Consider the following 13,436-nt stretch of genomic DNA (forward strand, 5'->3'; position numbering starts at 1 on the left):
GCCCACTGCTATTTGCAAGTGAGATTGATGGTAGTAGTTGACAGAAGAGGTACCAAAAACAGGAGATACAGACTCAGGGTAAGAGGTGATACAAGTCATGAAAAAAGACTCTTTTTTAAAAAATCACTTGGTGTGCATTTATGTCCTTGCAGGGTCAGAATCATTAGCAGCTCCTTTTATGACCTTTGAATTACTGTATATGCAATAGATGTTCCATTTTCCTTCTCTCAAAAGGGATATAAGAATATGAAATTTTAGGTTTTTTGCCCCTTTTTCAGTCCTTCTTCCCCCTGGGAGTGTTTATATGGAAGTATATGTTCCCTCCTAAACACCAAGCAGAACACACACTCTGAAATCAGAGGTCACCCATGATTTCGCTATTGCATTTACTACTGTGCAGTTCAAGAAAACTGTTGGCATCCCAAGGCATCATTCTGTGCTCGAGGTGTTCCAACATAATGCAATTTTTGGAGCAAGCAAATCTCTCTCCACTGCACATGCACACCCACCCACCCCCTTCGCTAAGCCTGCTGCTTGAGAGCATAGGCAACTTTCGTCTTCACTGTCAAGCAGCAGCAGCTCCAAGCCCCACAGCTGTTTCACAGCAGGAAATGAGGGCGGAAGCTTGCTGCTTCCAAGAGCCAAATGGCAGGGAAGAGGCGTGAGAGCCAAGAAGTGACACAGATGAAGCACAGAAGGTGCACTATTTCTCCAAAGGATTCCTGGGTTTGTAATAAAATTAGAGATGGAGGTTTGGGACTTCTGGAGGAATCACTGCATAGGTTAGGTGATCTTCTGTGTATCGGAGTATTTTCACCAGAACAGAATATTCTATATAATTTACTGTGACTATTCAACATAGGGATCTTGAATTACATTTTAATACCACCTAGATTTTGTTGTTATTTGTTCACTGTTAACTGATGAGCAATTATGAATGTGCAGATTTAATTCACAATGTAACTGTCTAAGCATTTGTTTGTTTTTAAACCTTCAGAAGTGATAGTAGTTCTGGCCCAAGCACTTTGAACACATATAGTATATCTAACACGGGCTCCTGTACTATTATACAGTAGGTGAACATTCAATCAACATCTTTGAAAGCTCAGGGTTGAAGAAGGCCTGGGTGAAACAGAATTTCTACTCTTTAAAACAAAACAGTTCACCTTTTTAGTAAGTATACCAAAGTTACTTTGAAGAGAGGTCTTGCCAAATGCCTAATGCCTCCTGCACCATTTCCCCCTTGTTTCAAGGTAATTTCACTTGTGCACCATCTGCCATTGTGTTCGAACTCTGGCTTTCAGTAGACCATTTAAAAGTGATATTTGATGGAGTGTTCCAACAACCAAATCCTCTGTGTGTTGGCAGCTGCACACAGCCAAGTGACCGTAGGCTTAAGTGATTGTGTACAAACATAGAAAAGATTTTTCCTGCAATTACCTTGTATTCAGAGGGCAGTGTGGGTAAACAGACCATTCATCACCCCATAATTTGATCTATATACAACTGGCCTGAGTGAGAAATCCAATGTTCTTCCCACTTCCGAAATTGTACATTTAAGTGAATTTGATTTCTGATGCTAGTTAACTTTTCTTGGTTGGAAAAACTGTAACAGAATACTCGTAAGGTGGGGCAAACCAAACAAAGGTACTCTATAACACCAGTTATACCATGTCGGGATAATCATTCTTTATTTGCTTTTCTGAAACATGGAAAAATGTACAGAATGTTAGCTCACAACTCTTAAACAACTCTGAACAACAACTTACAACTTAACAACTCTGAAAAAGGGCAAGCACCTTATACGCAAAACTGTACAGAAGTGTTATCTTAAGGTAAGTGGGTGTGAAAGGGTGAGAGAGAACCGACATGATCTAAAATGACCTTGCTACAGAGGGACTCCTCTTGACTTAGCAACCGAAATGACAAACCCTTTGGCAAATGGAATTCATGCTCACTATCAGTCATGCCATAGGGTGAAGGCCATAGTTCTGCAGCAGAGTATATGCTTTTTAGGCAGAACATTTCAGGGTCAGTCCCTGGCATCTCCAGGAAGAGCTGGAAATCTCCTCCCTGAATTCCAGACAGCTGCTGCCAGCCAGTGTTGACAATGCTGGGCTAAGAGGGACCAGTAGTCTGATGCAGTATGAGAAAGTTTCCTATGTGCTAGTGTGCTTCGTTCCTTCTTTCAATTTAGTAAGTTAAGGCTGTAAATGGAAATACTTTTTTTACTGCTGTTTGCTGTTGACTGCAACAATGTTCTGGGATGGAAAAAAGTGTGGTAACACACCAACCATGAGTCTTTCAGAACTGTGAACAGCCAGCTTGTGCACCCAAGTTTCAGAAGTTTTCACCTTGAAAACTCTGAAGAACAATGGCATAACTGAACTGGATGGTGTTTCCAGAGGACACAACCCTAAAAAAACAACTCTGACATCATGCAAGGGGATTACTGAGTGTCAGGCAATGTGCCAGAAAGGTAAGTATATACCTGAATGTTGTGTGGAAGTTTTGTCATATTCACCTCCTTTAAAAACCTCTCATACCACAGACATTTGAAAAACTCAACAAGTAAGGAGAGAATTAATAGTTCTTCTGGGGAAGCTTCCAAAGGGGAAAAATGGGATATATGCAGACTATTCCTTTCTGAATCATGGCCAAAGTGCCTACCCTGGGTTCCTCCCTAGATGCTGCCTTTTTCCAATATGGTATTCCATGATGGGTACATGGGTTACCTTGTGAGACTAGAGGTAAGTTAAGCAATGGAGAAAGGTATCAAAATATAGACAGGGGCTTAAGCTAATTCAATGTTTGTGAAAATCAGAGAAGGAATTTCCAGTCCCATGGCACATTTAGACAGCATAATAATCAAACACGTAGAGCCTGCTTTGAAGGAACCAAGCAATAAACTTTATAGTATTCTTTGCAAATAGATCCCTAATCACTCTGACGCCAAGACCCATTTTAAAAGCCAAGGGTTTAGGTAGTTGGCAGGCACAGCTCATGTGAAAGAAATATCAGAAGAGATTGAAAACCCAGACTTAAATGAAGGTCTCAACTTGTAAATGCATGGAAGGATTAGTCGTATTGCTAATATTTTAAGGCAGATAGTCTGCTATGAAAATCTCAAGAAAAAAGAAAACATGTACTGTAATATGTACTTTTAACGTGAATTAGACAGTACTTAAACCTCTTTTCTCCTTTACAGAACAGAGTAGTAAGTATGAAAGCATGAGCTACAGAAACTGTCCTACTGTAACAAGGCACCATCAGAAAACCAAAACCAGAACAGGGACTTACAAGGCCCATCCTAGCCCTGCTAGGATAGCCTTGGATGGCAACAGTATGCTTGCACTTTCCCGGATCAAGGATAATTCCAGCTCAACCTACTTCCTTGAAACTAACTTCCCAGTTTGTGCTGGAGCCTCATATGTGGTTGTCTGCTCTGGTCCGACATTATACTACAGTCTGGATAAGCTTTACCAGGGATGCAGAACATGTGCAAGAACATCTTTTAGAGCCAGACTTAACCTTCTCCTGAACAGGCATTGGGAAGGTATGTGTGATTGTTTTCCCTACTGTCCTGCAAGTACATACAGCCCAAATATGTCACTATGGGAAAAGACGGTTTAAAGTCTTTTCTCAATTTTCATCTGAAATTCAACCCTCTCCACACCCACTGGGGTATGTGAAGAATTTCAGGATGAAAACAAGTGGGGTGGCTGGAGAAGCATAAAGCCTTCTCTCCTGAAGCGCCATGGCCCCAGTCTGAATCAGGGTCATGTGCATTTACAGGAGAGTAAGGAAAATAATCATGTTTAACTCCATTATATGTGATTAGAAGGTATCTTGGGGATGGAGGCTACATCAGACAATTTATGCATTCTATGTAAAGTTCATTTTGAGGTGACAGCATTATTGGTTCAATGAGTACATCTGGCAATTGTAGAAACTGTGCTGTGTAGTACCACAAAATGGCTTCTGTGGAACACAGGACTAGTCACAAAAGACAAATAACTTGCCCTGAACACTAGATAAAAAGCAGAGATATAGGGGTCTGAACCGCACCACACTAAACACCTCCCCTGAACCACAGTTTCCAGCACCAAGAGAAACAGAAGGCAACCTCTTCTTTTCCCTCTTCCCAGTGCCCAACTCTGGATCCCTACCTACGCCTCTGCTTCCCTCTTGTGTTTATTCTCTCTCACACACACAAGTACATTCAGCCAACCATCCTCCATACAGCTGCCCCTCAAGCCCTTCTCCATACTGCAAGCACACAAAAGACCACACTCACCGTTCTTCAGGATCTTTTCTAAACTCCTTTAAGCCCTTTCTATCCTCCTCTACCTTTCACACAAAGATACAGCCTCTCCATCTATTCAGACACAGGGGCACAAACCTTCTTCAGAACCTGCTGACCTCCCACTGTTCTGCATCCATCCTTCACTCTCATGGGCTTGCTGAGTGCTTCTCTGTTACCCAGCTAGCTTACCACAGCTCTCCTTACTCAGTCACCTCAGGCTTACCAGAGAGTGACAGGAGTCCCTCTCCTCTCCTCCCACCTCTTTTTCTTGGTGGCCAGTGCTACTACAGGAAAGCATTTGCCTTCAGGCACCTGTCATCTTTATTTCCAAAAATGTTCCCCAAGCCCAGCCATGGCTCAGAAGTATCCATGGGAAATGCAGATGGCAGTGGCAAGAGGTCTTCACTTTGCTTGGGAGCAATCTCTGCTGCCAGTAAAAAAAAATTGTTCCTTGTTAACATTTATGTGGGAGGAATAAGATCCTTTGGAGGGCATGCAGAAAGATATCTCAGAATACAAAGGTCCCTGTGAGCACCATGTTGCCTCCCCACATTGCATAGTTTCCTTCTTCTGTCATAATATTCCTGCGTGAATATTGTAAACTTTATAGCATGAACATTTGTAAACTTTATTCTGAAGCACGTACACAAGTGTGACTTAAGACATGACTAATGCATGTCATGCATGAACACAGAACATTGTCTTCTACGTAACCCAGATGGATCCATCTAAACCAGTGCTGGCTCCTTTTCTCTAAGGTATCTATCACTCATTACTCTCATAAGGATGCAAGAAGAGCCATGCTGGACCATCATAAGGGCCCATCTAGTCAAGTATGCTGTTCACACAGTGGCCAAACAGTCACACACAGATTCCCACAAGCAAGATAAGAGTCAAACATCATCCTGCCCTAGCAGGCAAGGAAATATGGTGAATTAAACCTGTGATTTTATGCAAGTAAATCTTAAGGCATTGTCACAGAGCTATGGGCCCATACTTTATGGCATGACAAGACTACTTGCTTTGGTGTTAAGTTGTATCATATCATCTCCACTAACTAATAGCAGCATAGTCAATGGGCGAGGTCAGCTTCACCCTGCAAACACCTCATGGGGAGTTGGTTGTTCAGGAAACATGGGCCGTTCTGCCCCTCAGTCCTTCAGCCAGTTCCACTACACAACCCAGTGTCATCTTGTGTTCCTCGCTTTGATAGCTACCTCTTTTCATTCACAGCCACTTTTTTCCCTGGAAATTCCCAAAAGCATTGGGAGGTGGATTAAAAAAATGAGCCTCTGAAAATTGTAGAATTGTGTTCTTAAGTTTTGTGGGGGTGTTGATAAAAATCCTATTAAGCTCTTACAGCTCTCCAGTAGGTGCAGTCTTGCCTAGTTTCCTGGTCTGGTTCAGCTGTCAAGGGAGGACAGCATCAGACTGAGCAGCAGACTCTGTGTATTCCCACAAATGCAATGGACCAGCTGCCAAATGATCAATTCAAAAACAAACGTAAATGGGGGGAAAGTAGCAAAAGAAGGTGCACCAAAAGGTGTGGGAAAACAGTATGTCTGTCTTAGCAATACAATCATATCTAAGTGTTGAACTGACCGTTTTTACTACATACCACCTTTCCAACAGTTCTCTGGATCTGCAGCTACCCTCAAAAGGAAAGATATTAAGTCTTCCCTACTTTCTGCAACTCCTTTTTGGAGTACTTCCTGCTGTGGTTACTGCAGTTTCCTGGCTGCTGAAAATAAACACATGGACAGGAAATACAGAGGAAATTTGCGTACCTGCATTAACAATGAAGTTAATGCAAGTATGCAAATCTGTCCTGCATTTACTTCCCAGCAATTATATTTGCATACATTTCACCTCCATTTCCTTCCCAGCCACTAAATTTACACACATTTCTTTTAAAAAAGCTCCCAGTGAGGCATTGCAGTCACGGCTTCTAAAAGTCGCAGTAAAGCAGGAAGGAATTAGGATCTCTCTCTTCTGACTGAGCTGAAAAGTTGGGAAAATGTGAAAAGGGTGGAGGACAATGAGAAGTGTCAGTGCAATACTTAAAACTAAGAGAATCACATTGCCAGGGGGGAGGTACCATGTCCCCACTTTTGGTGCATCTGCTTCTTGGCTTCCCCCATTATTTATTTGACTTGTGCCACCAGGCACCACCCTTATCTTACTCTTATTTCTTTCCTAGTCCTTTGCAACTGCACACAAGTTCACCAATAGGCAATTCTTTCTTGTCAATATTCACATCAGATAGTCATAAGTGCAAATTAGAGACAGACAAAGCCCAAACCACAATTAAAATTATTCTGCAATTATGCATTGTTGAGATACCAAAGATTAAATGTTAAAAATCCAAGGAACAAGTGACAATCTTTCCAAATTGCCTTTTTTCACAACTGCTGGAGAGATCACTAAAAGCAAGTAGCATAGACTTTTTTGCCACTCCTGCCAAGAAACTTGGCAGTCAATTACAGTAGCCCATAAAATTGATCTCCCAGGTTTGGATGGCATGGCAACCCACTGCAGAGCTGTTTTATCCCACAACAAGCCATGGATTGTCTGCATGACTGAAAGATAAGCCACCCCATGGAAAACACTCTGACTTTAGATGATGGCAACCTACAGGATTGGGTGCCCTTGGGAAGTTGTCAAGCTGGGTGAACCCAGTCATTGGGTGAACCAATACACTAAGGGGGTAGATGGGATGCCTAGCCTAACAAGTATACACACAGAAACACACTGTTTTGCCATACCCTTCTGCCAAGGATTTGGTTGATTGCTGCACTTTCTTTCAGAGTACACTCTGCTACAACGTTCGCTCTCATCTCTTTCATGTATAACATGAAAGCATTCAGAGGTTTCTTAATGTGAGGTCTTTTGGGCTCTTGTTCTTTCCTCTGTTCATGCTGAGGCTTCCTAAAGGTAACAGGCAGGAAGAAAACACAAAAAAGAGCAATTGTTATGTTCAGCTTTGGCTGTGAAAGGAGATACATAACACCTCCATTTCAGATGATCAACTAGCTATTTTTATCTTTTATGATTTTGTTTAACTAGTTAATACAGTTTCTGAGCATGAGAAAAAAAAAGTCATGCTTTCTTCCAGGACACAGATGAGCAACTAGCGGCTCTCCAGATGTCTGACTTACAACTTCCATCAGCCCTAGCCATAGGCAATGGTGAAGGGTAGAGGGAGCGGATGGCCAAAAGCTCTGGAGGGCTACAGGTTGTCCACCCACTCTAGGAGTTGTTAACTGGCATCCAGACTCTGCCAGTGAACCCAATGTCCACTTCCAATGTTACTACCTTCATTCAGAGTTTAAACTACACATCTTTGCAGGTAAGTGCCATTTGGGATTGTAGGGTAGGGAAATCCAAAGAGGCTCTACTAGTCTCATAGATACATATCAGTTTCTTTGCCTATTCTAAATTGCTGAGCCCAAGAGGATGGCAACTATACACTGCTTATTGGACAGATATACATGAATCCAGACTTCTAGCCTCACTTGTGCTAAGAGCAGAGCATTTCAAGTTCTCATGAACTAGTTAGCTTTGTCTCAGCTATTTCCCACTTCAGGTCTGTGACACTTCTAAAATACTTAAATACAATTTTCACATCTTCCCACAGGGATATGCAAAACACTGTTTCACAAAACCTTTTCCTTGCTTCAAATTCTCAGGCACTGCAAACTGAGGATTAATCAACAACCTGAAGGAAGACTTAACTCACACATGCATTAAGTCACTGTCTGTGTGCGGATGTTCTTGTTTGACTTGAGGTGTTACAATTGCTGGGTGAGGAATTCCAGTTGTGTGGGGTCCTGGGGGACCAGGAATCATATGATGCGAAAACCTAAAAAAAGGAAAGATACGCTATTCATAATAGCAATCTGAATACAATATAGGATGACCATATCAATCAAGATAAAGCCTAGGAAGTGATACACACTGCTTCACATGAGTATCACATCAAGCTTCCATCAAAGATGCCATGAAACAACTAATGCATGAAATAATTAATTGGTCAAGACCTAGGTATTATAAGCAGCATCCTTATTCTCCTGTAATTTGGGAAGAAACCTTAGTTTTCAGCATTAGACATAACAACATTTAATATGGCCAGTTATTTAGAAGCAGATAACACATAGTCAAAATAAAACTGTTTCTACGCAAGTATAAAACATATTATCCACCACCATTGAAAGTAGGAATTATCACATGCAGAAAATTAAAAGATTGAGGAGTAGTTTCCAGAGACTGATACCAACTTCAGAACCTGTTGCACAAGGATGGAAATCCTGGGGTTTCATTTCACTTTTCAGTAAGAAAGATTCTGCGTGATATTAAATACCTTTCTACAACACAAAGGACTCACCACCATCACAGCTAGGCAGCTAACATTCTTAACAAAAGGTAACTTTCTTTTCATTATATTTTAAAAACCCATAAAAACGATCTTCATAACTGCAAGAGGATTATCCCATTACCTATTCCAGCCTATGTTTCATCAATATTTCTTGATCATATGTTGAGCTCATACACAGCACTGGAGGGGTCAAGAGAAATTACCGTTTGTCTTAATTGATTTGCTGTAGGCATAAATCCAGTCAGCATACCTCTGTGGGAAGGCTCACACTACACATGCATTGCATAAAATATTTAAAATAGAAGGAAGCAATTTTGGAACTACCTTGCTTTTTCCTTGCTAAGGCATAAATTGAACATTACTGCACTGGGAGGACTCCTTTCTCTCTTCCACCCTGCAGTCCCCCCACCCCTGCCACTCCCAAACCCTTAACTCTGCTGTAGAAAACCCCTTAATCTCCTGGAGCAGAAATGTGAGGCTGCAATTAATAGGGAAAATTCAGTCCACTGGTAGTGTCCGCTTTCTTTAATTTTCTCACTTTGCCTACTTGTCTGAAAGGTCGATAACTGACTTTGTTGCAAAACAAATCAAAAATTCACACAGAAATGACTACTAGCTGCTAAAAAGCACAGTATTATACTTTTTGTAGTGATTGTACAAATGTGAATATTTGATGGGTTGTTGCAGGAACAGGGCAATAAAAACAGTAATTAAATAACAGAAGCACATGTAAAGAGACATGATGAAGCTCAACAGTGACAGCAAACTTATATTGCCTAGGCAAATTGCTTTTGGTTGTGTGTTTTTGTATTTTGAATGTCGGATCTCAAGTTCACTGCAACCTTTCGCTATTCCAAGCACAGCACACAGAGCCCATCTTTCCACAGAGCGGAGACATTGCACAGAATGATGCACAAGTACGCCATCGCCAAGCCCCAGTTAGTGCTGCTTGCTTGCACTAACAAGAGCATCCCATTTACACGCCACCGCTGCAGATATAACCATGTGTAGACAGCTTCTTTTGCCTTTATTTTAGAGCAGATTTGGGCTTGGAAAATTCCGTGCAGTGCTGCAGCTCACGCTTAAAGAGCAAAGTACTGGCTGTGTAGCAGGAGATAGTATGGGAGTGGGGAGAGAGAAGAAAATCACTCAAATGAATGGTGGCTATGTTATATTTAGGGGTTATATTCACATGATGCAAAATAGCAAAAATGCTGTTTATTTCTGTATTACATTTATATCTCCCTTTCTTAAATTAGAACTCAAAGCAGCACACAAATTCATTAAGAGATCTCCCATCCAGGCACTGAACAAACCCAAATCTACTTAGTTTCAGCAAGTTTACTTTATCACTTGTCTTTAGACCATAACAGTGGCTATAAATTGAAAGTATTTGGTGAAGGCAAGCTGTATATACACAGTAGTATTATCTGTTATATATATGCATTTTAGCTTGCTAGGGGCAGGCGGAAAGCAAGAAAAGGCATACACCAAGATGCAAGCAGAAAAGCAAACTACTTTCAGTGGTAATTCCTCAGCCAATCCATCATTCCGCACCTAAACCTACCTTGCCATGGAAGTGTCGACTGAAAGTGAGGATGGGTAGGGTTGCCTGAATCCACTTGAGATGGGATATACAGGCTGACCTTGCCTGAGGTCACAGAAGAAAGGAACCCATCAATAATACTGTAATAAAAGTGAACCTCCCTTTCATCAAACACCAATGAGGAAAGAAACTAGGTAGCAATGAAAGTAAATGGCATTCTAATTCAGGAGTTTAGATTTTGTTTCTTCACTGAAGGAAAAAAATAACTAGCAAGGATTTTAGAAAGATGTAATTGGACTGGATGATCTAATGTTTCTACAAAATGGATTACAATAAACTAGGGTGTACTTAAGTGTTTAACAGCCATTTGTTCACCCAACAACTTCATTTTCCCAGAGGGAAGTCAGGACAGTCAGTGGTACAAAGCTGTCAGGGTACAGATTTTTATTTCCCCTGAAAATGATTGATATCCTAACATCTCCTGGAGGAGATGAACTTGACAATTTGGCTCCTTCAGGGGGCACACTTTGTTGTTTCCTCAAACCACTAGCTGGAAGGAATGTTCTCTTGCCTCACCCTCTAAACTGGCAGATCAACTACTAAAACATCAACCCTACACACACTTTACCAGGAGCCTCTTCTACACATCCTGCACCAACTTTGCGTGCAGTGAACAAGTCAAGTCTACTATGAACATTACTTTCTCGAGGATTTTGGCAGCCCTCCAGCATATCGTTTATATATTTTAACAGTTAGGATGGTTATATGTATTAATATCACAAGAGTCTATTTAGGGCTGGTCCACCTCTCTCTTTTCATACCAAACATCTTGCTGACACCATCACTTTTCTATGTCCTATTCCAAAACTCTTCCAAATTTCATTCGAATAGATGGAGGAAATCATCATTTTATGTTTATCTCCAAGCAAGGATGGTAGAGTTTAAGCAAAGCCAAACATTTATTTGTACTTAAAGATGAGCATTTACATGCAACTTGATGCAAAACATGACTCTTGAAAGAGAACACAAAAGAAACCAACCAAAAAAAAAAAAAAAAAACCCCAAACCAAAAACCCTCTCTTGGTTTGAAGTTCCAGTCTGCTTCAGAATACCATACTCTACTAGCACAAATTGATTGCTTCAGATACTTTGAACTTTTTCTGCTTAGTTTACATTGTCTTTTCCTTCAGCTTGCATTGATGCAACTTCTGAGCAGGATTTAACACACTTAAGTAGCAAAGTTCAGAGAGAATAATTGATCTACCCTTGAAAGACTACGCTCAATTCTATTCAAGCAGAGCTATTGATTGACAGATTTAATGTTTTAAGGAATTGGCATTTCCAAAGCTGCTGGCCCCTTATTATGCTCACCATGACTGTCTTCACACTTTAGCAGAACTCTGTTGTTTGTGCAGTAGGGAGAGCTATTGCTCCAAAGGGAAAAACTTTAAATCAAATTATCAATCCTAGACCATATTTTTAGCTACAGTATGCAAAGCTCAAGAGCAATGTATGGTAGACATAATTTGTATTATCAGCATTTTTCCTGATTCATTCTCTCAGTAGAAGCTTCTGCACTGAGAAAGAATTTGAAAGAAATTTCACCACTTGAAACTGGTATTGAAACCACAGCATGTCCTTCTGTAGCAGCAAAGAGAATGGGCATCAGGTATTCTGCTCATAAAAGTCCTCTTCTTGCTACAAGGTTGGTTTAGAAAGTTGCAATAATTCCTGCATTTTCTATAAGCAGCCAATCTGCACAGCCCTTCTGCCAACAGCAATTTTCCAGCTCTGATTATACCATGAACATTGTGAAGGTGCTGTATCTCCCTGAAGTAGATCAGTTGCTGTCACCATGTAATAACTGTGCTTAAGTTGACCTATTAGCCACAAAGATAGTGTACTGGCTAACAGATGATCAAATGAATTATGACTATTCAGTGGTGAGAGTCCGTTCTGCACATGTGCAGTGGCACTCCTACTTTACATGCTCAAGCCCTGAACAATGTAAATATTCAGGGCAAAGGGTCAAAAAGCCCATCTAAAATATCCAACATATAAGACAGACATTGATTTATGCACTGTATGAACTGTTTCCATATCGCTTATGGGAATACCACTTTTTACCCCAAAAATTCCTCTGCAAAGTCATTGGCAGCTACATTTCAAAGCTTATAATCAATTGCAATTTTAAAAAATGTAAACACACAGGAGACACTCTTCTCAAGGCAAGAAAAGCTGCAATTTTGCTTGTTTTGTTTAAGAAGCCAATAACTATGCAAGCACATGCAAGCATGGTCCAAAAGCAGCAGGAGCCTCTTACCAGCCAAGAGGTGGAGTTATCTGCCCAACACTGCCAGGAGACAAGGGGTAGAAGGTGGGGATGTCGGGACCTGGAGGATGCCTGGACATGCCTGTTAAAAAGCATAGAATGCAAGTTGTCATTCTACCCAGAACAGCATAAAATACGATAAGAAGGGAGTGTAGTCAATTTATCCATAAATTAAGCCTGGAATAAAAATGAGTCTGCCTTATATTTAGCACTTTTAAAAATACACAATACAGCTTATTTTAACTGCCCCAGGCTGTGAATATTAAAATCCTTGTTTTTCTAAGAGTTACTTCCCGTATTTTATAAGGCAATTAGGGGCAGGATGGTTTAGTGCTCAGTCTCACAGATGGTGGAAGAAAGAGGAAACTGACTTGCTCTGCTCAAACAATTCATAGGCTGCTTAAGTTGGGTGGAAAGATCTAGCTGGAAGAGGGTTAATTATAATTGCTTTGTGAAACAGATGGTTCAGTCTGAGAGGAAAGTCCAGGTGTAAAGGACTGGATCAAGACTAAGTGAGTTGCAATAGAACGGAAGCCACTTAAATCAATAGGAGAAGAGGACTAACTTGCCTCATTGATCACAATGAGACTAAACTTCAATACACTTGGGCTGGATACAACTTTATGTCTTCCTGTGGCAGAATGAAGATATTAGCAGCATAAACATCAAAGGTGTCTAAAGCCACATCTTTTAAGGAAAGGTCATACCCTTTGATGTTTTCAGTGACATGACATGCCACAGTAGCCATTTCTATAAGTATTTCTGTAAACCATTTCCAGTAAGTGTCCAGCTAATTTGGGATGTAGCCCAAGGCCTATAGCTGTTTGTAAGACCTGCAGAGCCAAGCCAGCTCTGATGCAAATGGCTTCAGCAAAGC

General features: G+C 40.9%; 1 protein-coding gene across 2 annotated transcripts in view; it reads right to left on the reverse strand.

Moving 5' to 3' along the window:
• Positions 1–13,436, reverse strand: part of LEF1 (lymphoid enhancer binding factor 1) — a 114,331-nt gene that overhangs the window by 22,652 nt on the left and 78,243 nt on the right. For both annotated transcript variants that reach the window (XM_044429500.1, XM_044429501.1), the window contains exons 5-7: positions 12,551–12,641; positions 8,046–8,168; positions 7,072–7,234 (exon numbers count right to left, since the gene is read on the reverse strand). In XM_044429500.1, coding sequence (XP_044285435.1) covers positions 7,072–7,234; positions 8,046–8,168; positions 12,551–12,641 — 377 coding nt within the window. The remainder of the gene's footprint in view (positions 1–7,071; positions 7,235–8,045; positions 8,169–12,550; positions 12,642–13,436) is intronic.

This window comes from Varanus komodoensis, unplaced genomic scaffold (genome assembly GCF_004798865.1).
Source record: "Varanus komodoensis strain SLA01 unplaced genomic scaffold, ASM479886v1 scaffold2, whole genome shotgun sequence".
Classification (NCBI taxonomy): domain Eukaryota; kingdom Metazoa; phylum Chordata; class Lepidosauria; order Squamata; family Varanidae; genus Varanus; species Varanus komodoensis.